Below are 25252 nucleotides of genomic sequence, written 5' to 3' on the forward strand. Positions count from 1 at the left end.
TTTTTTGGCACATAACACAAGCTGTATTGTGATATGAGTAAAACTTGTAATGTGGGGAAATGGATCTAAAATGATATTTGTATGTTTAGCATACAGGACAGAAATGCAGAGGCACAGAGTCACTTGAGTGTGCAACAAAATCAGTTTGTGTTTTGCAGACTGAATTCCTTCATGACAGGCTTATTAAAAGTTCTTGCTGCCAAATGCTGTTTGCTTTCACCTTCAAAACTGTCTGCATTAAAAATGAGTAACTCCACTTGGAAGTTATCTACGTAAAGTATTGTTCCTGTCAGTGGTGCAGTGCTAGGCAAGGGTGGGAGGGAGAGCACACACTCAGCAAATGAATTCAAGAAGGGCCTGATTTAATGTATTGCTCAAAAACATTGCTATAGTCTAAGCTAGTATGGCACATTCTGGATGAAGTCTAGCTTAGCAGGACTTGACAGTAAGGGGGATTTACTTCTGCTAAGTTAACTCAGCTAACCATACTTTGCAAGCCTAAATAGTTATCATTTTCAAGATTACTATCAGAACCTTGGTTTCTCTGTTTTGTGTTTTGAAACTTTCCAGCCCCATAAACTCTTAACTTCATGTGGAATACGTGTTCTTCTAGAATCAGCTAGCTCGCTATTTCTAAGTGTTTCTACTTGTGCAGATGGCTATTACATTATATCTCTCCATTCCTCTGTGAGCATTGTTGTCAGCAGCTGGTGCATTCCCCATACACTAAGGCCTTCAGTGGTATGGCAGTTACGTGGTAATAAAGAGAATCTGTAGGAAATTTCCCATAATGTTATTAAAGGGTGGTTTCAAGGGAGAAGCACATGACAAAAACCTGGTTCATGTGGTTACTGTAAAAATAACTAGTGTATCTTCACTTTAAGCTTTATTGTACTGTCAAATTCACAGCTTTAAGTTTAACTCAAATGAACAGCCAAGGTAATCTAGAATTATCTATCTCCAGATCCTATTTGATACATATATGAGAAAGGACAGTTGGCCAAATATGTACCAGATTGCTATCTTCACCCTGAGCCAGAAATAGATATTTTGCACTCAATCTATACCTCTACCATTCCTCTTTCACTGCCTACAGATATACATGCCCTATTCAAGATCTTTACTGGTCCTTTTGGCTATCAAATTTCTGGCAAAAAGCAATGAATTTTTGTAATATGAAATTATACATATCAGGATCTGGAGCATAAAAATGTTTGCAAATACCTAATTTCAATCATAGGTGAAAGAATTAAGAAAAAAAGAAAAAAAAAACAACAAACAAAACATACTAGAGACATCAGAGCACACAAGGCCAAACTGTGCAAGTCTCATAGTCTTCCAAATACTCAGGACCACGGGCTATTAGCCAGTGTGCTACATGCAATGCTCAGAAGCTGGATAATTTCTAAAGTATTGTGTCCACTAAACCTCATTGTTCTGTGATTTAATAGCTAAAATCTGGTGCCTATTAAAAAAGATTCACTAAGATAGGATCACCTAACCAGAAGCTAATAGAATTGTGGGAGCTTTATTAAAAACAGAATTTATGAAAGTGAATATAATATTTGAAAATATTCCTTGCAGCTGCTGAGACCCTTTTTGGGTTTTTTTGATTAAGTTTTGTAAAATACCCCTTTTTGTCTTCTGTGCATGGAACTTTTCATAAAGCATTCCCTCACTGCCATTCATTCCCTTCTGCTTTTCCACTCTATTTCTTTAACGAACAGTCAGTTGTCCTTATAAGACATTACCTACATGAATGAAAAGGCCCCCAAGATGATCTGTGTGTCTTTTTTTCTGCCCATCAAAGATGGAAATGAACTGCCTTGGTTAAAACGCCAGTCAATAACATGTCAAATTTTATTCTTCCTCAGGCTTATTTTATTTAGTTTGTTTAGAAGTAAACATCATTCAGTGCAAAATACAGACGTTATATTTCAGAATTTAAACCTAAAAAGATGGTTATCAGATCAATTCCATGGTCTTGCAAAAAGGACTAAGATAACATAGCAGCAGCCAGTAACCATATCTGAACTGGAAAAGTTTTTCTTCAAGTACAAGTACAAACCAGTACCTGAGGATAAAAATCAGTGATTTGCAGATATAAATATGATGAAATATGGAAATTAGTTCTTTTCTGCTCAGTTCTTCCATAAGAATAAAAGCTAATAAGCAGAGAGAAAGGCCACTTACATCGTTGCATTATGTTTCAAATAAATTAAATCATTGTAATAAAATATAATGTTTAATATTAAAGTATTTGATGTTTCTAATGTGCTATTTCTCCTCACAAATTATATTTGAGTTCCTTAAAGGTCGCACAAAAGGAGCTGTCTTTAGGGTATTTATGAATATATTCTAGTTAGAATACAAAGGAGTTGCTTATGAATGTGTGGAACACAAAAGTTTTGACAACATTGATTACTGATATTTGGGTTCATTTCTTACATGATCATAAATACTCTACTGCAGAATTTGTATGTTAGGCCAATTAAAATTTCAGTTGCTTCCTTATAGCAAGTGAATTGTAAATAATACCAACAGGAATGTGATTATCGACATTTGAAACTAATAAACTCCACTTTATTCATGGTCATCCATCTATGCCATACACTGAAATACCACTTTAGAAAAATCTTCTTTATTATCATCACATTAACATAGCATTAGCTACAGCCACATATTAGATGCCTGTATTGAGAGCAACCCCACATACCTGGTTCCTTCCCTGACTGACCCAAACCAAATGCCTAGGTCCAGAAGAGCATCTCCTATCCCAAAGTCAGTCAATTTTGGATCCTCATCTGCAGCTTCATTTCCCTATGTGTAAAATGATTTAAGAACTATTATCTTGATTTGTCTTCCTTTACACTCATTTTTTTCTCTGTGATCAAGAATGCCTAAGCCCATACTAACTCCCTTTAACACTGCGCAGAAAGTAGTTGGTGTCTTGGATAGGAAGCCTCACTGACTTACTGCTTTATTGCTAGGGCTGTTCACTCTTATCTGCAGACAGGCTTCAGTGGAAATCACCTGCAGCAAAATAAGGTTTGCTTCAGTAGCAGTGGGCTCCTGCTTGTCATACCATCATATTTCCAACTATACATGTCTCTGACAAACAAGCAGATAGACACTGACAAAACTTGTTTGAAAATCATCTCTCTTCTGTACAGAAAGGCTGTGTTGTGTGCTTGCTATAGGCCATATTTTCCTTCTGTCCCTCCCAGCTCTTTTCTCTAATATCAAATCAAATAAATTAAACCAGCAAAACATATGAGAGTAAACCTTATTTCATAAAAACAATACAAAGAAATGGTTTTAAATAATGACAGGTGATATTTCTTCTGCTAATAAATGATTTTACTCAACATTTCAATTATAGTTTCCTCTTATTTAAGGACTATGACCTACTGAGAAAGAAATGACCTCTGAGTATTAGAATATGCACAGGCTTAGCGCAAGAGTCTTAATACCTTAATATTCAGTAATATCACCAGAAAATTTAGGAGCAGTTCTGTTAATGCAGCTATCTAGCCTCCAGATCACAGTTGGTATAGGCTTGGCCAGTTCACAGTATAAAAAGAAAAAGTTTAGGTCTGTCTGTCCCTTCCTGCAAAGACATAGCCTAACCTTCTGTGAGACCTACTAGTATCTAACTTCTACATTAGCTTTATGTCATGGATCAATGAAACTACATCAAAGCAGTAGCAGCTGTAATCCAGAATGAACTGAATCCATACATTTTACCTAAGACCTTGTTTGGCTTCAGTAACTGGCTTTGTTATGTTTCTTATTCTGCAAGTGGTTTCTGATGTATGTAGAATCTCCTTTTTTTATTTTATTAGTTTACGAGATGAATGATTGTTGTGGTTTAACCCCAGCCGGCAACTAAGCACCACACAGCTGCTTGCTCACTCCCCCCACGGTAGGATGGGGGAGAAAATCGGAAGGGTAAAAGTGAGAAAACTTGTGGGTTGAGATAAAGACAGTTTAATAGGTAAAGCAAAAGCCACAAATGCAAGCAAAGCAAAACAAGGAATTCATTCACTACTTCCCATCGGCAGGCAGGTGTTCAGCCATCTCCAGGAAAGGAGGGCTCCATCACGCGTAACGGTTACTTGGGAAGACAAAAGCCATAACTCCGAACGTCCCCCCTTCCTCCTTCTTCCCCCAGCTTTTATGCTGAGCATGACGTCATATGGTATGGAATATCCCTTTGGTCAGTTGTGATCAGATGTCGCAGCTGTGTCCCCTCCCAACTTCTTGTGCACCCCCAGCCTACTCGTTGGCAGGGCAGTGTGAGAAGCAGAAAAGGCCTTGACTCTGTGTAAGCACTACTCGGCAGGAACTAAAACATCCCTGTATTATTGCCGTGGTTTAACCCAGCAGACAGCCAAACACCACACAGCCGCTCGCTCACTCCCCCACACACAGTGGGACGGCGAGAGAATCGGAAGGGTAAGAGTGAGAAAAACTCGTGGGTTGAGATAAAGACAGTTTAATAGAACAGAAAAGGGAAAATAATAATAATAATGATAGAATATACAAAATGAGTGATACAGAATGCAATTGCTCACCACCCGTGCTGACCGATAACCAAGTAGCGATCGGTACTTCCTGGAAAACGCCTACCATTCATATACTGAGCATGACGTCACATGGTATGGAATACCCCGTTGGCCAGCTGGGCCAGCTGTCCCGGCTATGCTCCCTCCCAGCTTCTTCCAGAGCATGGAAGCTGAATGTCCTTGACTAGCCCTGCTAGCCAGGGTACTTAGCAACAACTAAAAACATCAGTGTGTTATCAACATTCTTCTCATACTAAATCCAAAACACAGCACTTGGAAGAAATATAACTCTATCCCAGAGAAAACCAGGACAGTTTCCACCCCTTATTCTATACCATCTATGTCATGCCTAGGTCTCACATGTTTCAATACATTCCAATTAATCACCACCACCTTTCTTGTCTTTATATATAAATATATATATATATTTGAGAGCCAAGGAGAATCTCCATCCTCTATTGGATGCGGGGGGGAACGTTGCCACCAAGGACGAGGAAAAGGCTGAGGTACTCAACGCCTTCTTTGCCTCAGTCTTTAGTAGTCAGAGTGGTTATCCTCAGGGTACTCAGCCCGCTGAGCTGGAAGACATGGACGACGAGCAGGATAAACCCCCCAAAATTCAAGAGGATGAAGTTAATGACCTGCTACGCCACCTGGACGTTCACAAGTCTATGGGGCCGGATGGGATCCACCCGAGGGTACTGAGGGAGCTGGCGGAGGAGCTTGCCGAGCCGCTCTCCATCATTTACCAGCAGTCCTGGTTAACTGGGGAGGTCCCGGACGACTGGAGGCTCGCCAATGTGACTCCCATCTACAAGAAGGGCCGGAAGGAGGATCCGGGGAACTACAGGCCGGTCAGCCTGACCTCGGTGCCGGGGAAGATCATGGAGCGGTTGGTTTTGAGGGTGCTCACGAGCCATGTGCGGGACAACCAGGGGATCAGGCCCAGCCAGCACGGGTTCATGGAAGGCAGGTCCTGCTTGACCAACCTGATCTCCTTCTATGACCAGGTGACCCGCCTAGTGGATGAGGGAAAGGCAGTGGATGTGGTCTACCTGGACTTCAGTAAGGCCTTTGACACTGTCTCCCACAGCATTCTCCTAGAGAAGCTGGCGACTCACGGCCTAGACAGGTACACTCTTCGCTGGGTAAAAAACTGGCTGGACGGCCGAGCCCAGAGAGTTGTGGTCAACGGAGTTAAATCCAGTTGGCGGCCAGTCACGAGCGGTGTTCCCCAGGGCTCAGTACTGGGGCCGGTCCTGTTCAATATCTTTATCAACGATCTGGACGAGGGGATCGAGTGCTCCCTCAGTAAGTTTGCAGACGACACCAAGTTGGGCGGGAGTGTTGATCTGCTCGAGGGTAGGAAGGCTCTGCAGAGGGACCTGGACAGGCTGGATCGATGGGCCGAGGCCAGCTGTATGAGGTTCAACAAGGCCAAGTGCCGGGTCCTGCACTTGGGCCACAACAACCCCAGGCAACGCTACAGGCTTGGGGAAGAGTGGCTGGAAAGCTGCCCAGAGGAAAAGGACCTGGGGGTGCTGATTGACAGCCGGCTGAACATGAGCCGGCAGTGTGCTCAGGTGGCCAAGAAGGCCAATGGCATCCTGGCCTGTATCAGAAATAGTGTGACCAGCAGGAGTAGGGAGGTGATCGTGCCCCTGTACTCGGCACTGGTGAGGCCGCACCTCGAATACTGTGTTCCGTTTTGGGCCCCTCACTACAAGAAGGACATGGAGGTGCTGGAGCGTATCCAGAGGAGGGCAACGAAGCTGGTGAAGGGCCTGGAGCACAAGCCTTATGAGGAGCGGCTGAGGGAACTGGGGTTGTTTAGCCTGGAGAAGAGGAGGCTGAGGGGAGACCTCATCGCGCTCTACAACTACCTGAAAGGAGGTTGTAGCGAGGTGGGTGTTGGTCTCTTCTGCCAAGTAACTAGCGATAGGACAAGAGGAAATGGCCACAAGTTGCACCAAGGGAGGTTTAGATTGAACATTAGGAGAAATTTCTTTACTGAAAGAGTGGTCAGGCCTTGGAACAGGCTGCCCAGGGAAGTGGTGGAGTCACCATCCCTGGAGGTATTTAAAAAACGTGTAGATGAGGCCCTTAGGGACATGGTGTAGTGGGCATGGTGGTGTTGGGTTGACGGTTGGACACGATGATCTTAGAGGTCTTTTCCAACCTCTATGATTCTATGATTCTATGATTTTCACACAGAGATATCATTCCCTTAGTCTATGGGCCATCCCTCTAAAATGTCCATTGAGTTCATTTAGTCCATGACTTTGGGCTCCATCTGTCATAACAGTCCTTCAGGGCAGGAGAGATGGTGTGTGGTGTTGGGCTGTGGCATCCTGAAGCCAGTTCTGATTCCATTATCGCTGTACTTGTCCGGTTCTATCATTGTTGCCCTTTGCTCGGTTTCATCGGAGTTCATTCTTCATTAATCTGAGTGATTTTTACTGCTATACCGTTGATAGCAACCACAGAAATAATGATATACAATATCATACAACAATTGACATCATACAATTCAGTTCATTGGTTATTTGCACCCAAAATCAAATCCCCTTGAGGTACACATCAGACTTCCCCATCCTTTTGCATTACCCACCAAGTGCACCCAGGTCCTTGAGCAAAAGCAATCCCACGAATTGGTTTTCCCTTGCCAGAGGCAGGAGTAACCCAGACTGTCTTCCCCAGCATATTTCTTATGTGCACGACAGGGACTTTATCTCCATCTACAGTACGTAAGAGTTTTGATTGGTGTCCTGGTTACGGCTGGGATAGGGTTAAATTTGTTCCTAGTGCTGTGTTTTGGATTTAGTATGAGAAGAATGTTGATAACACACTGATGTTTTCAGTTGTTGCTAAGTACCCTCCTAGTCCAAGGACAGCTCCCATGCCTACTGACTGAGCTAGGTACACAAGATGGGAGGGAACATAATCAGGACAGCCAGCCCAGCTGGCTAATGGGGTATTCCATACCATGTGACATCATGCTCAGTATACGAATGGTAGCCGTGATCCAGGAAGTACCGATCGCTACTTGGTTATCGGTCAGCACGGGTGGTGAGCGATTGCATTGTGCATCACTCATTTTGTATACTCTATCATTATCATTATTATTTTCCCTTTTCTGTTCTATTAAACTGTCTTTATCTCAACCCACGAGTTTTTCTCACTCTTACCCTTCCAATTCTCTCCCCGTCCCGCTGGGGGGTGGGGGGAGTGAGTGAGCGGCTGCATGGTATTTGGCTGCCTGCCAGGTTAAACCACGACAGTCCTTTTTGGCGCCCAACGTGGGGCTCAAAGGGTTGAGATAACGACACATCTGACCCAAATGGGTTAAAACAAATTTGTTATAAGCATTCATTATATCAGTTTAGTACTCGCTGTTCACAATGTTGGTTTATTTGCTCTCAGAGTTGTTAGATCTGGTTTTGGAGTTGTGGTATATAGCACCTTACTGGCTGTCTATACTGCTGATTATCAGTTTTTCTGTGGGGTTGGTCATCTCTGGGAAATGGATTAAGGTTATTGCTTTGCTATACTGTGTGACAATGGTTTGTGTTATGATAAAATTATTGGTCACGAGCCTGTACTCAGCACTGCCATCATTCCTGTTCTTCGGGAGCTGTCTTTTGGAAACTATTAATAATTACACTTTTTACGTCTTCACCTCAGAGGATGAATTTAGGGGGGAGACAGGATGGGACACTTTCTCCCACTTGTTCACCTTCCCTTCCATATCTCCAGAAACTCCTTTTTCTTCTATCCTCTTCATGAAGACGTCCACAATATTCCCTGAGAATTTTGAATATCCTTGGGATGTTCAAACAAGCATGATCATATTGCTATGTCTCCTGAATGTTGTTCAGGCCTTGTTTAGAGTTAAATAACTATTCAGGAATACTGTCCAGAGATCAACCCCGGCAACAGATACGGTGACTACTCAAACCCCCACGACAGGCACTGCGGATACTTCAACCCACACGACAATCACTGTGGCAACTCAAACCCCTGCGACAGGCACTGTGGCTACTTCAACCCCCACAACAACCACTATGGCTACTCAGACCCCGGCAACAGTCACTACAGTTACTCCAACCCCCGCAACAGGCACTGCAGCTACTCAAACTCCGCCAACAGTCACTGCAGTTATTCCAACCAGTGCGACAGGCACTGCAGCCACTCAAACCCTGGCAACAGTCACCACAATTACTCCAACCCCCGCGACAGGGACTGCAGCTACCCAAACCCTCGCAACGGGTACTACAGCTGAACCAGAGGACCAACCGTCGCTGGTATCCGTCGCCTCTGTACAGAAGAAGAAATCGTTGAAGCGGAAGTCAGGTCGTTTACAAAGGGATGATGGAAAAGTAGGGCCATCACAAGGAGGGGAGGACGAAGACGAAGACCTTATAAACGAGATGGAAACCACCCGATCCCTATCCCTGAATGAGTTGCGAGATATGCGGAAAGATTTCAGCCATCGTCCAGGCGAGCATATTGTTACCTGGCTGCTCCGATGCTGGGATAATGGGGCCAGTAGCCTGGAATTAGAGGGGAAGGAAGCCAAACAGCTGGGATCCCTTGCTGGGGAAGCAGGTATTGACAAAGCAATTGGAAAAGGGGCATAGGCCCTCAGCCCTCTGGAGGTAACTGCTGTCAGGCGTGAAGGAAAGGTATCCCTTCAAGGAAGATGTTATATATCGCCTAGGCAAATGGACCACTGTGGAGAGAGGTATCCAGTACCTGAGAGAACTAGGCGTCCCGCAGGTGCTTTATAGTGACCTGGACAACGACCAAACGCCCAAAGATCCAGATGAAGTCCAGTGCACGCAACCCATGTCGTGGAAATTGGTACGGAGTACACCAGTGTCGCATGCGAGTTCGTTGGCAGTACTATCCTTAGCAGAGGAAGAAGCACCAACGGTGGATGTCTTAGTTAACAGACTTCAGGATTTCAAAGAAACTGTCTCCTCCTCCCTTGTCTCGGCTATGGAGAAACTGTCCTGGGAGGTCCAGCAACTCAAAGAGGGTATGTCCTATTCTCCACCTGTATGGACCAGTATCTCAGCCATTAGGAGTCAGCGTTTTTCTCCTCAAGAGAGAGGATATAGAAGGTACACACCACGGGGCACGCTGTGGTTTTACCTGCATGACCACGGAGAGGACATGAGGCAGTGGGATGGAAAACCTACCTTGACCCTAGAGGCACGTGTACGTGAGTTGCAAGGAAAAACAATCACACAAGGGGGTTCTCCCAGGAAAAATGCTGCTCCAGTTTTCAGGAAAAACCTGTCTCACGACGGTCCAGTTTCCAGTGAACAGTTCACCAGACAGAGTAGAAGGGCTGATCTTACTTTGGATTGTAACGAAGGAATTCTTAACTCGCGTTTGCAAGAAGTGAGAAACGGATACTATGACCAGAACTAGAGGGGCCCTGCCTCCGGCCAGGTGGAGGAAAGGGACAACCGGGTTTACTGGACTGTGTGGATTCGATGGCCTGGCACATCAGACCCACAGGAGTAGAAGGCTCTAGTAGACACCGGTGCACAGTGTACCCTGATGCCATCAAGCTATAAAGGGGCAGAACCCATTTGTATTTCTGGAGTGACAGGGGGATCCCAAGAGTTAACTGTATTGGAGGCCAAAGCGAGCCTAACCGGGAATGAGTGGCAGAAGCACCCCATTGTGACTGGCCCAGAGGCTCCGTGCATCCTTGGCATAGACTACCTCAGGAGAGGGTATTTCAAGGACCCAAAAGGGTACCGGTGGGCTTTTGGTAGAGCTGCCCTGGAGACGGAGGAAATTAAACAGCTGTCCGCCTTCCCTGGTCTCTCAGAGGACCCTTCAGTTGTAGGGTTGCTGAGGGTTGAAGAACAGCAGGTACCAATCACTACCACAACAGTGCACCGGCGGCAATATCGCACCAACCGAGACTCCCTGCTTCCCATCCATGAGCTGATTCGTCGACTGGAGAGCCAAGGAGTGATCAGCAAGACTCGCTCACCCTTTCACAGTCCCATATGGCCAGTGCCAAAGTCCAATGGAGAGTGGAGACTAACAGTAGACTACCGTAGCCTGAATGAAGTCACGCCACCACTGAGTGCCGCCGTGCCGGACATGCTAGAACTCCAATAACAACTGGAGTGAAAGGCAGCCAAGTGGTACACCAAAATTTATATTGCTAATGCGTACTTCTCAATCCCTTTAGCAGCAGAGTGCAGGTCACCGTTTGCTTTCACTTGGAGGGGCGTCCAGTACACCTGGAACCGACTGCCCCAGGGGTGGAAACACAGCCCTGCCATTTGCCATGGACTGATCCACAACGCACTGGAACAGGGTGAGGCTCCAGAACACCTGCAATACATTGATGACATCATTGTATGGGGCAACACAGCAGAAGAAGTTTCTGAGACAGGGGAGAGAATAATTCAAATCCTTCTGAAGGCTGGTTTTGCCATAAAACAAAGTAAGGTCAAGGGACCTGCACAGGAGATCCAGTTTTTAGGAATAAAATGGCAAGATGGACGTCGTCAGATCCCAATGGATGTGATCAACAAAATAACAGCCATGTCCCCACCAACTAGCAAAAAGGAAACACAAGCTTTCTTTGGCATTGTGCGTTCTTGGAGAATGCATATTCCAGATTACAGTCAGATCGTAAGGCCCCTCTATCAAGTGACCAGGAAGAAGAACGACTTCAGATGGGGCCCTGAGAAACAACAAGCCTTTGAACAAATTAAACGGGAGAGAGTTCAGGCAGTAGCCCTTGGGCCAGTCCAGGCAGGACAAGATGTAAAGAATGTGCTCTACACCGCAGCTGGGGAGAATGGCCCTACCTGGAGCCTCTGGCAGAAAGCACCAGGGGAGACTCGAGGTCGACCCTTAGGGTTCTGGAGTCGGGGATACAGAGGATCCGAGGCCCGCTACACTCCAACTGAGAAGGAGATATTGGCAGCATAGGAAGGGATTCGAGATACTTTAGAGCTGATTGATACTGAAGCACAGCTCCTCCTGGCACCCCGACTGCCGGTGCTGGGCTGGATGTTCAAAGGGAGGGTCCCCTCCACACATCATGCAACCGATGCTACGTGGAGTAAGTGGGTCGCACTGATCACACAACGGGCCCGAATAGGAAACCCCAGTCGCCCAGGAATCTTGGAAGTGATCACGAACTGGCCAGAAGGCAAAGATTTCGGAATATCCCCAGAGGAGGAGGTGACGTGTGCTGAAGAGGCCCCACTGTATAACAAACTACCAGAAAATGAGAAGCAATATGCCCTGTTCACTGATGGGTCCTGTCGCCTTGTGGGAAAGCATCGGAGGTGGAAAGCTGCTGTATGGAGTCCTATATGCCAAGTTGCAGAAACAGCTGAAGGAGAAGGTGAGTCGAGCCAGTTAGCAGAGGTGAAAGCCATCCAGCTGGCCTTGGACATTGCTGAACGAGAAAAATGGCCAGTACTTTATCTCTATACTGACTCATGGATTGTGGCAAATGCCCTGTGGGGGTGGTTGCAGCTGGCAGCGCAGAGGGAAACCCATCCGGGCTGCCGCATTGTGGCAAGATATTGCTGCCCAGGTAGAGAACCTGGCTGTAAAAGTACGTCACGTAGATGCTCACGTACCCAAGAGTCGGGCCACTGAGGAACACCAAAACAACCAGCAGGTGGACCAGGCTGCTAAGATTGAAGTGGCTCAGGTGGATCTGGACTGGCAACATAAGGGTGAATTATTTATAGCTTGGTGGGCCCATGACACCTCAGGCCATCAAGGAAGAGATGCAACATATAGATGGGCTTGTGATCGAGGGGTGGACTTGACCATGGACGCTATTGCACAGGTTATCCATGACCATGGACGCTATTGCACAGGTTATCCATGAATGTGAAACATGCGCTGCAATCAAACAAGCCAAGCGAGTAAAGCCTCTTTGGTATGGAGGACGATGGCTGAAATAAAAATATGGGGAGGCCTGGCAGATTGATTATATCACACTCCCACAAACCCACCACGGTAAGCGCTATGTGCTCACCATGGTGGAAGCAACCACCGGCTGGCTAGAAACATACCCTGTGCCCCATGCCACTGCCCGGAACACCATCCTGGGCCTTGAAAAGCAAGTCCTATGGCGACATGGCACCCCAGAAAGAATTGAGTCAGACAACGGGACTCATTTCCGAAACACCCTCACAGACACCTGGGCCAAAGAGCATGGCACTGAGTGGGTCTATCACATCCCCTACCATGCACCAGCCTCCGGGAAAATCGAATGATACAACGGACTGCTAAAGACAACACTGAGGGCAGTGGGTGGTGTGAAATTCAAGCATTGGGATACACATTTAGCAAAAGCCACCTCGTTAGTCAACACTAGGGGGTCTCTTAATCGAGCTGGCCCTGCCCAATCAAGACTCTTACGTACTGTAGATGGAGATAAAGTCCCTGTCGTGCACATAAGAAATATGCTGGGGAAGACAGTCTGGGTTACTCCTGCCTCTGGCAAGGGAAAACCCATCCGTGGGATTGCCTTTGCTCAGGGACCTGGGTGCACTTGGTGGGTGATGCGAAAGGATGGGGAGGTCCGGTGTGTACCTCAAGGGGATTTGATTTTGGGTGAAAATAGCCAAAGAACTGAATTTTCATGTCAACTGTTACATGATATTGTATATCATTATTTCTATGGTTGCTATCAATGGTATAGCAGTGAAAATCACCCAGATTAATGAAGAATGAACTAACTGATGAAACCGCGCAAAGTGCAACGATGATAGAACTGAACGAACGCAGCAGTATCGAAATGAGAACTGGCTTCAGGATGCAACAGCCCAACACCACACACTATCTCTCCAGCCCTGAAAGTCTGTTATGACAGATGGAGCCCAAAGTCAAGGACTAAATGAACTCAGTGGACATTTTAGAAGGATAGTCCATAGACCAATGGAATAATATCTGTGCGTGCAAATATATTTATGTGTATATCTAAAAAGAAAGATAGTGGTGGTTAACTGAAATGTATTTTTTAAAAAAAAAAGTGAGACCTAAGCACGACATAAATGGTATATAATAAGGGGTGGATACAGCAGGGCCGGCTGAATTGAAAGATCCCCTTGTGTTGACTAACCGGGTGACTTTTGCTAAATGTGTATCCCAATGCTTGAATGTCCCACCACCCATTGCCCTCAGTGTTGTCTTTAGCAGTTCTAGCATGTCCGGCACGGCAGCACTCAGTGGCGGCATGACTTCGTTCAGGCCACGGTAGTCTACTGTTAGTCTCCACTCTCCATTGGACTTTCGCACTGGCCATATGGGACTGTTAAAGGGTGAGCGAGTCTTGCTGATCACTCCTTGGCTCTCCAGTCGACGAATCAGCTTATAGATGGGAAGCAGGGAATCTCGGTTGGTGCGATATTGCCGCCAGTGCACCGTTGTGGTAGCGATTGGTACCTGCTGTTCTTCGACCCTCAGCAACCCCACAACAGAAGGGTCCTCCGAGAGACCAGGCAAGGTGGACAGCTGTTTAATTTCCTCCGTCTCCAAGGCAGCTATACCAAAAGCCCACCAGTACCCTTTTGGGTCCTTGAAATATACCCTCTCCTGAGGTAGTCTATGCCAAGGATGCACGGAGCCTCTGGGCCAGTCACAATGGGGTGCTTCTGCCACTCATTCCCGGTTAGGCTCACTTCGGCCTCCAATACAGTTAACTCTTGGGATCCCCCTGTCACTCCAGAAATACAAATGGGTTCTGCCCCTTTATAGCTTGATGGCATCAGGGTACACTGTGCACCGGTGTCTACGAGAGCCTTATACTCCTGTGGCTCTGATGTGCCAGGCCATCGAATCCACACAGTCCAGTAAACCCGGTTGTCCCTTTCCTCCACCTGGCTGGAGGCAGGGCCCATCTAGTTCTGGTCATAGTATCCGTTTCTCACTTCTTGCAAACGCAAGGCCTTTCCCTTTTGTCTGGTGAACTGTTCACTGGAAACTGGACCGTCGTGAGACAGGTTTTTCCTGAAAACTGGAGCAGCAATTTTCCTGGGAGAACCCCATTGTGTCATTGTTTTTCCTTGCAACTCACGTACCCGTGCCTCTAGGGTCGAGGTAGGTTTTCCATCCCGCTGCCTCATGTCCTCTCCGTGGTCACGCAGGTAAAACCACAGGGTGCCCCGTCGTGTGTACCTTCAATATCCTCTCTCTTGAGCAGAAGAACGCTGACTCCTAATGGCTGAGATACTGGTCCGTACAGGTGGAGAATAGGACATACCCTCTTTGATTTGCTGGACCTCCTGGGACAGTTTCTCCACAGCTGAGACAAGGGAGGAGGAGACAGTTTCTTCCTATTCCCGGAGTCTGCCAACCACGTCATCCACTGTTGGTGCTTCTTCCTCTTTCCAGGACAGTACTGCCAGCGAATTGACATGCGACGCTGGTGCGCTCCGTACAAACTTCCGCCTCATGGGTCGCGTGCACTGGACTTCATCTGGATCTTTGGGCGTTTGGTCGTTGCCCAGGTAACTATAAACCACCTCCAGCATGCCTAGTTCTCTCAGGTACTGGATACCTCTCTCCATAGTGGTCCACTTGCCTGGGCGATATATAACATCTTCCTTGAAGGGATACCTTTCCTTCACGCCTGACAGCAGTCACCTCCAGAGGCTGAGGGCCTGTGCCCCTTTTCCAATGCTTTGTCAATGCCCCCTTCCCTGGAATGGGATCCCAGCTGTTTGGCTTCCTTCCCCTCTAATTCCAGGCTACTGGCCCCATTATCCCAGCATCGGAGCAGCCAGGTAACAATATGCTCACCTGGATGACGGCTGAAATCTTTCTGCATATCTTGCAACTCACTCAGGGATAGGGATCGGGTGGTTTCCATTTCGTTTATGAGTTCTTCCTCTTCCTCCTCCCCTCCTTGTGATGGTCCTGCTTTTCCATCATCCCTTTCTAAACGACCTGACTTTCGCTTCAAAGATTTCTTCTTCTGTACAGGGCCGACTGATACTGGCAAGGGTTGGTCCTCTGGTTCAGCTGTAGTACCTGTTGCTGGGGTTTGGGTAGCTGCAGTGCCTGTCGTGGGGGTTGGAATACCCGCAGTGCCTGTCGACGGGGTTTGAGTAGCCACAGTGCCTGTCGCGGGGGTTGGACTAACTGCAGTTCCTGTCGCTGGGGTTTTAGTAGCCACAGTGGTTGTCATGGGGGTTGAAGTAGCCGCAGTGCCTGTCGCGGCGGTTTGTGTAGCCACCGTGTCAGTTGCCGGGGTTGATCTCTGGTCAGTATTCCTCAATACTTTTTTAACCCTAAACAAGACCTGAACCACATTCAGGAGACATAGCAATATGAACATGCTTCTTTGAACATCCTAAAGATATTCAAAATTCTCAGGGAATATTGTGAACATCTTCATGAAAAGGATAGAATTAAAAGGAGTTTCTGAAGATATGGAAGGGAAGATGAACAAGTGGGAGAAAGTGTCCCATCCTGTCTCCCCCTTAAATTCATTCTCCGAGGAGAAAATGTGTAATTACTAATAATTTCTAAGAGGTGGTTCCCGAGGTACAGAGATGACGGCAGTGCCGAGTGCAGATACCAGATTAGATTTATGACCAATGATTTCATCATATCATAAAATAGCAGCAAAATGATAATCTTGGCCCAGTTCCAAATAATGATAAACAGCACAACAGGGAACATATACTGCAAGCAAGGTATTACATGACCCAACATTGAGATCCAGCCCCACAGCTTTGAGAGCCAATAAATCAACATTGTGACCAATCAATATAATGAATGCTTATAACCAATTTTGCCTTAACACACTTTGGTCAGATCTATCGTTATCTCAACCCTTCGAGCCCCACGTTGGGCGCCAAAAGGGACTGTCGTGGTTTAACCTGGCAGGCAGCCAAATACCACGCAGCCGCTTGCTCACTCCCCCCAACACAGTGGGACGGGGAGACAATCGGAAGGGTAGGAGTGAGAAAAACTCGTGGGTTGAGATAAAGACAGTTTAATAGAACAGAAAAGGGAAAATAATAATAATAATGATAGAATATACAAAGTGAGTGATGCACAATGCAATTGCTCACCACCCGCGCTGACCGATAACCCAGTAACGATCGCTACTTCCTGGAACACGCCTACCATTCATATACTGAGCATGATGTCACATGGTATGGAATACCCCATTAGCCAGCTGGGCTGGCTGTCCTGATTATGTTCCCTCCCATCTTGTGTACCTAGCTCAGTCAGTAGGCACGGGAGCTGTCCTTGGACTAGGAGGGCACTTAGCAACAACTGAAAACATCAGTGTGTTATCAACATTCTTCTCATACTAAATCCAAAACACAGCACTAGGAAGAAATTTAACTCTATCCCAGCCGAAACCAGGACACTGTTATTCTCAATTTTCTCCCCCTTGATTAGTTTTATGAGTAGGATTGCAGAGTTGTACAATGACTGCTGTTAGAGTTTTCTTCCTATTTTAAAAGAAAAATAAATTGTCATTTTATTTGCAACATGTAAAAATTTTGTTTCTTATTGTTTCAGGATACAGCAGGTCAGGAGAGATACAGAACAATTACCACGGCTTACTACCGGGGTGCAATGGGCTTCATTTTAATGTATGACATCACGAATGAAGAATCCTTCAGTGCTGTGCAGGATTGGTAAGTAAAACTTGGAGTTCATATTAAATATCACAGAGAATATTTGATATCACTCACTTGCTGTGCCCAAGCATTCCTGTACCCAAACAGAGGGGTTTTCTTTGGGTTTTTTTTGTGGAAAGACAATGATTACTTTAAAACGTGTTGCATATAATTAATTGTAACCGTTATGTTTTCTGTGATTTCAGTTAATGTGTGTTATTTATACCACTAAAACCAGCAATGTACTAGCATGGAGAGTAACTGCTGAGATACCAGAAAGTGTTTCCATAGTTAATGGAAAAAAAAGGGATTCCATATGTGGGGGTTGTCTTTTGATTTAATTTTTCATTATGTTGCTTTTAACCGTAGCTGGTTAGACATTATGGTGTCAGTCTTGTGCCTCAAGTGTAAAAATGACGAGCAAACTTCATCAGAATAGTAGAACCTAAAATGGCTGGTACTCATATTGCCATGTATTTTGTGAATGTCAAGATGTCTCCATAGAAGTGTGTCATTTTAATCAGACATGGGTCAGTCAGGATCCAAACAATTTAAGGCTTTGTCAAGTAAAGCTGACCCAAAAGGAAAGCTAGATTTAATCTCAGTGGTCTCTTCCTTTACGAGTTATTTTTGTGATAAATGATTTAGTCCCAAACAGGATTCCAATTTAAGTTTACAATTTATTAAACGAATAGAGGCAACCAAACAGCGCTGGGTGCGCCGGGAGTCTCTGCTCTACCAAGACGCACACCGTACAGTTCCTGCCTTCGGTTTATATCCCCCCTGCTAATACATATTCATAACTATTCCACGAATGGTGTATCTTCTTCGGTGCATGCCCTCTTGCTTATCACTATGCAGTTAGCAACAAAACCGGTTTAAGCTGGTCGTTAGGTGGCTTTTGCAAGAGGCAAGAACAAAAGTTGAAACTTAATTTCAAAGATTGGGCTCCTCCACCCAAACAACCAGGACGCAGAGGCCCCGCAGACACACCCACCAAGGCACCATCAGGACAGTCCGTCTGGAACAGACCCGATGACTTGAACTATCTTCTTTTTAAGGCAACCATTAGCCTGCGGTTATACAAGAACAATCAAAATGGTTAAAGATTACATATACAGAGAGGGTCACACTTCACCATGCGGCCCTAGCATTGTTCCATATTGACACGAATCAAGTGAACACATTTCACATTTTAATATCTGAGAGCCTTCTAGCAGTGCCCTGAGTGATATGAATAGCATTTATCATGTGTGCTCCATGTGCTCTCTTGCATGGGAGAATTGTGTTTGAGAGAGGATTTTGTTCAGAGTTTGTGTGATTTGTTCAGTACACTTCTTTGGCTTTTTTGTTATTTTAAGTATACACTACTGTGTACTTTTTTCAGGACAGGCAAGGTCAGAAACATGTTTCATGCTTGAAGTAAAAGGCAGTGATGTTGTGATGCCTGTTTCTAATGGGAATTTTTGCCCAGCCTCAGACTCTCCAAGAAAAAATCTTTGTCTCTTTCACACTTCTAATTATTATTGTGGTAGAAAGTGCCACTGAACCCGTGGAGCAGCTTCCCTCTCTACACCTGGAGGTTTCTTGGTCTGTATACGCTGAGCCTGGTCATTCAGCACTCTGAAAATAAGAACTGAGAACCTTAGCTTGATTCTGCTCTACAAGAAATGAGTTCTTGGGTTGCCTAACATTTCCTGTGTAAGTGCTAGGGATGTAGTCATTCACACTCCTCCAGGGGAAAGGGACAACTCCAGAGTGTGTCCCACCTTCTCCCCATCAGTTATCTGTACGACTCTACACTGCATTGCTCTTATGAGTGTCTCTTTCCATTTATTAGAGAATCAATAAGCTTACATGACTAGTATAGACCAGACAACTAGCTTTTGGACAACTGAATTTATCTGAGAGGCGTCTCTGCTTGATACTCAAAGGGGAAGACACATTTGCTCACTGTGACTTGTTACACCAAAGGGATGTTCTGCCCATTTTGTACAAGCTGGAGGCATCACGCTGAGGGCTTGCTGTTACACAGTTGTGAGTACTGTTCTGTTCAACAGCATGAGACAGAATCTCCTACCTAACAGGAGGTAGCTGAAAGTCTTATTTGTAGATGCTGCTGTGAAAGTTTAGCAAAACCAGGGAATCGAGGAGTATACCCAACCTCTCAGCTGAACTTGCAATTGTGCCTGCCAGCACCACTGCTTCCTAGGCCTGCTAGCTGAAGCACTTTCTTGCTTTGCCTCTGCTATCCTTTGTCCATGGGCTGATTCCATTCAAGCACTGGGTTAACTGGGTGATAATGGCTGTCTGGGACCAGCTGTAATCTGCAAATCTCATTACCCCATCTCTGGGCAAACCAGATGGCATGCCATGTATTATCTAGCTTCCTCTGATACAAAGGTTTCTTTATAGCAAGTGTAAATATGAGTACTTATTATTAATTTTCCCACCTGTTTGTTTTCCAGCCTCCTAGATCTGGTGTGGTTGGCACTCTTTCTCTCCTAGTGAAAAATAACTAGGCTTCATACTAATTTAAAAAATAAATAAATCCCTGTAAAATGAAACAAGAAAATATTTAAAAGCTATGGAGTTCTTAAATAGGTTTGTGAAATATGATTTTTCCATCAATATATCTAGAAGCTGTACAAACAGTTGGCAGCTACTATAAAAATTTGGTGGACAGGAGAGATTGCATGATTATGTGCTGAGAGCTATTGAGCATTCATCTGCATGATGAAAGGGATGACAGAGTGGCGGAGTGCCTCACTTGTCAGGATGAGACATAGATTTGCTTTAATTTTTAATTTCATGAGCCCATTTGCTGCCCTGCTGTTCTTCCGCTCTTTTATTCCTCCCATCTCACAGCTGATAATTGTTTTTGATTAGCCCATGCTCCAATTTTGATAGTAATTACAAAACTACAGCTTGCTTCTGGATGTGAGAGAAGTTAAAGAAAACTCGCAATTACCTATGTAGCAGAAGAGCAAGCATGACTGTGCGCATGTGTCTGTGCATTTGTGAAAGATATGGGGGGAGGGAGCGGGAGCTTTTAAGCCTCTCTGGGGCTTAAAATACTTTTCCCTGTGATAAATGTGCCTGTGAAGACAGTGGTGCCATTTCGTATATGTGCACAATTGGCCAAATCCAAGCTCAAATCCCGTCAGTTTCAAGGCTTGATCTAGAAACTGCACTGCAGTCAGGACAATGAATCTACAGGTGCCTTTTAGATTTGGATAAAGGAGTTTGGTTTAAAATGTGTGTTGGGATGATTCTTTAAAAGCAGTTTGTTCAAAGCTGTTGTATTCATATTGAAAGGCATTTTTTTCACTCTGAAGTCTGGCTGACATTTCTCCTTTATAACAACGGATGGAGAGTCGTATTTCCAGATGCCATGCCTAGGTCAGTATGAATCTATTCAGCTGTGAGAAATGCTATATCTAATTTGACTATTAACATTTTACATTAAAAAAAAAATCAGTATCTGTAATTTTATCTAAACCTATTAGCACCAATATATGCAATAGTATAGTAGCTAAGCATTTGTCCACCGCTCTGTGAGACTGAGAAAGTGTTTTGCCTAAGAGCTTGGCTGCGACGAGCGAGGGAAGGCAGGCAGTCGACTCAATGTGAGTGATAAGGCCAGCTTCAACTTTATTGTAAAACCCTACACATATTTATACACTAAGTTCTACCTTATGCATACTTGTCTCACAATCATTGGCTTAGCTCTAAAAATTACATTATCATATTCCTCCTACTTTCGGTTACTGCTACGTGGTCCGGGTTCCATCCTGTTTTTCTTATACTGTACTTTCTCAAAGTTGCTTATCTGCACAGAGCAAGGTCAGCATGACTTTCTTTTCTCCCTTGTCAGCATGACTCAGAATTTTCCCACCGCGGCCTAGTCTGGCTAACTTTCTCCAACAATTCCCCCTTTTTCTTTTTGGACCACCAATACATTGTGGTTCATTTTTACAACATTATTTAAAATACAGTGATATGCTATTTTTACTATAACTATAATTGTTAATAAAATACCAAGCCAGCGCTTGCGCAGTGACTATGTTAGGCACTAGGGAAGCAAATACATTTGCTGTGGTTGACCATAATTCTATATTGTCATTACAATCTGCCTGCAATTGATGTATAGACCTTTTGTGTCGATTTGTCGCTACTGTAGTTATATTAAGCCAACTTTGTCGGCTAACTGTGAGCAGAGTTAATTTACCTACATAACAAGGCCCTCCAAAGGCGTTCTTTGGAATGCCAGGCCATGCTCGATCCCCACAGATCAAAAAATATCCGGGGGGAAGAGCTTTGGCCGTATCATTGTTCCACAAAGAGTTATTGGTTCCCTTCATACTCTGTCCATAGGCACTGAGTGTTTTGGAAGCGTTATAATTCCCACAATATTGGCCTATTTCGAATCCTTTCGTAAAAGGTGAAACAACAGTCCAACCGGTGGTATTAACAAAAGGGTTGTTATCATCAGTGCGGCTGCCTATGCCGATCAATGACTGAAAGGTCTGGGCCTGTGCGGCAAAGCGGCTAAAGCTGCCAAACACAAAACATGTCTGAGTAGTAACATTATCAGTTGCATTTCCAATTTTTTCTGACCCCAAAAGGTCAATTTCTTGGGGGTCCCAAGGGAGAGTGTGATTTAGGGCTCTTATTAGTTGTACCGAGCAATTTGCTACAGTAACATTTATACAATTAACTGTTACAGACGTCCAATTATCAAAATCTCTGGCAATAATTTCAGGAAAGCCTATCAGACATGTTTTAAAGGGCTCAGTTGCCGTAGCTGAACTCAGGCAAAAGTCTGTCGTCCCAGTTTTATTCGCCCACGCCACCCATAAGTTCGCACGGCTGGGCAACGGCATCGCTGGGATCAGTACAGACAGAGCTGCATTGATCATCATCAGCAACAGCAGCTTTGGTCCAACGGCTTGGAATCCACTTCGGCCCTGTGGGAGTAAGTACACACATATAACCTCTACCCATATACTTCACTTCTGCTGGACCTTTCCACAGTCCGGTTGCTGGATCTCTATACATAACGAAAACTGGCTTGTCATCCTTATTTTCTTTAGGATAACCATGCACCCATGCTGGTGGCTCTTTCTGATCTGCAAAAATACATAAATGATTTAGCACAAAAAGAGTCTTAACAAGTCTTTCTTGTACATCTGAGATTTCCCTAAATTTTTGCAAATATTGTTTCAGCGTTTGATGCGCCCTTTCAATGATAGCTTGTCCCGTGGGTGAGTGCGGAATACCAGTAGTATGTCGCACTCCCCATGTTTGGAAAAAACGTTTCACTTTGGCGCTTGTGTATGCAGGGCCATTGTCAGTTTTTATCGTTTGTGGCACTCCCATAACTGCAAAACAACTAGTCAAATGTCGCATTACGTGGAGTGCTCGTTCTCCTGTTTGTGCCGTGGCCCATATAAATTTGCTATAGGTGTCAATCGTAACATGTATATATCTCAGTCTGCCAAAGTCAGCAACGTGAGTCACATCCACTTGCCACAATTCTCTGGCCTCGAGTCCCCTGGGATTCACGCCGATTCCGAGACCAGGCCCATGGTGGCTACACGTAGGACAGGCCCGCACAATCCCCTGTAAAATGTCCATAAAATATCCATAAATGTACACAAAATGTCCACTGCGTTCATTTAGTCCATGACTTTGGGCTCCATCTGTTACGGTGGTCACTCAGGTCAGCAGAGGTGGTGCGTTGCGTGGAGTTACTGGGCACCAAAGCCGGCTCAGGTCGGGTCACTGCTGCACTTGCGCTGCTTCTTGTAAAGTTTGTCCTCCGTTGGCTCAGGTGGTTCCTGCTGCTTGGGCATGGGCTTATCCACAGTCACAGACGCCTCGGGGCGTCCTGTCCCGCATGGACTCAGCCACAGGTCACAGTCCCTTTGATTCGAGTTCACGCTGCAGTTCCAGCCTGTCCAGCACAGCAGCACAGAAGCAGCAGCGATGCCCTGGCCATCTGCCGGCCCAGGCGCATCCCCATTGCTGTTATCAGAACGTTCTCAGGCACAGCACAGTAAGACGATAAGCAATGCAGCAGTACAGCAAGCAGCGAGAGCAAAAAAGCAGCCACTAACGAGCACAAGACTCTAATACACATTAAGGCAAGCAAGCCCCATGGCAAGCACAAGAGCCTGCGAATTAATAGCTAAACAGCAGTAACAGCTATAAATTCAATCTAGCACATTCCAATCAAACGTGTCGTTATCTTGAATTGTAGTCTTTGGTTGCATTCCAGTAAATATCCATTCTAATACTCTCACAGTCTCCCCCTTTTTCTTTTTGCACTGCGTGAGTGCACCAATAAAATGTGTGGGGCCGTGCAAAACGGTTAATTCCACAGGTAAGTCAGGGTCAATACGATCCACTGCTGGTCAACGATGTGGGTACTGAGTTTTTGAATCACAATCGATAAGTCCTGGTAATATAAAAAGTCCTTGGAGACCACTGGATGATCGCCCCAACAACAACGCTCCATGAGATTGTCCATTGATAACTATGGGCCCTTTAATGCCTGTAGCAATTTTTCGCGGCCGGTCGTCAATTAGCGTGACATCTACTGCTGTTGCCAGATCCAGTCCGAGGCTCCCCCTGGTTGCTGGTCGAAGTTGGGTTGCTGGTCGAAGCTGGGCAATGGCGTCTGGTATCTCTGCACTGTCGTGTGGTTGGGGGCTGCCGTTGGCCTGAAGGTGACCGGAGCCGCGATTGGTGTCGGCGCGCTGCGGCTCTTGGCGCTCGGTTTCCCGTTTCCCGAACGCCGGCAGACCGTAGTATTATGATTATTCATTTGACAGTTCTGGCACCACACTTGTGGCTCCCGACAGTGTCGACGCAGATGTCCTGGGTAGCCACATCGGAAGCACTTATACTCTCGTCGGCCAGTCGTCTTACTTTGGTGGGCATCCGGAGGCTTCAGTGGGGCAAGAGCTGCAAACGTCTGTCCCTGCGCCTTGACTAATTTTTCCCCTAGATCTCTGATTGTTTCAACTAACATGGCTTGAGCTCCTACAGGAACTCTACTCATTCGCTCTAACATGACTTCTATGGTGGCGTCTAAGGGTAAGGTGACAAGGATGCCCTTCGTATAAGTATTACAATTCTCTAATACACACTGTCTCAGCAAAGGTCCTTTCATAAAATCTGCCATATCTGCGCGGTCAATAGCGTCTGTGACTCTGTCTACAAAAGATGCAAAAGGCTCCTCTCTTCCTTGTTTAATTGACATATATGAAGGAGGAGCTGGTGTAGTTTTAACTTTCTGCAAGGCTTCTCGTGCTAATTTCATAGATTCTAACAACACGTCTGGGCCAGTTTGCATCTGCATTTCTACAGAGGCAAAAGGACCTATACCCATTAGCTGTTCTACAGTTACTCCAGCTAAACGATCATTTGGGGCTCGGGGCGAGTGCGCAGATATTTCACAAAGTCTTTGCCAGTGAGCTTGCCAAAGTAATTGTTGTGATTGCTTCAAAATAAGCCTCATTATGTTCTTAATATCTTCTGGACATAGCATTCCGCTACCCCAGATATAGTTTAGCATTTGCCTTGCAGGCTCGCTATGCACTCCCGACTCATTAACTGTGTTTCGCAATTGATTTAATATTTTCCAATCTAGGGCCTGATGCACCCCAGTCATAGCCCCCGCGTTATCTACCTGGTAGATTACCGGGAAGGCTTGAGGGCTAATTTGATCTAATAAATCAAAATCTTTTTGTTCAACAGCTTCTCGTGCTATTTTGTCCCAACTAACCCGCACTAAACGCGGCTGTTGATGAGCTTGGGACAGGAGGGGGGGGTGGGGGGGGGTGGGGGGTGGGGGGGGTGAGGGGTGGGGGGTGGGGCCTTTAGAAGACTTTCAGCTTGAGCAGTCTCCTGTCCGCTACTGTCTACCCTCTCATTTTCACTTGGACCCTCCCTCTCCCCCTCCCTTTCCCCCGGCGGTGCGGAGGGACAAGCCCTTTCTGTCGGTGAATCAGGAGGGGGACGAGA

At 45.6% G+C, this 25252-nt stretch overlaps 1 protein-coding gene across 1 annotated transcript in view; it reads left to right on the forward strand.

Moving 5' to 3' along the window:
* The window catches only part of LOC142075112 (ras-related protein Rab-3C-like), a 210477-nt gene that overhangs the window by 78988 nt on the left and 106237 nt on the right, over window positions 1-25252 (forward strand). The window contains exon 2 of the mRNA XM_075136132.1: window positions 17118-17236. Coding sequence (XP_074992233.1) covers window positions 17118-17236 — 119 coding nt within the window. The remainder of the gene's footprint in view (window positions 1-17117; window positions 17237-25252) is intronic.

Source organism: Calonectris borealis, chromosome W (assembly GCF_964195595.1).
Source record: "Calonectris borealis chromosome W, bCalBor7.hap1.2, whole genome shotgun sequence".
Lineage (NCBI taxonomy): Eukaryota > Metazoa > Chordata > Aves > Procellariiformes > Procellariidae > Calonectris > Calonectris borealis.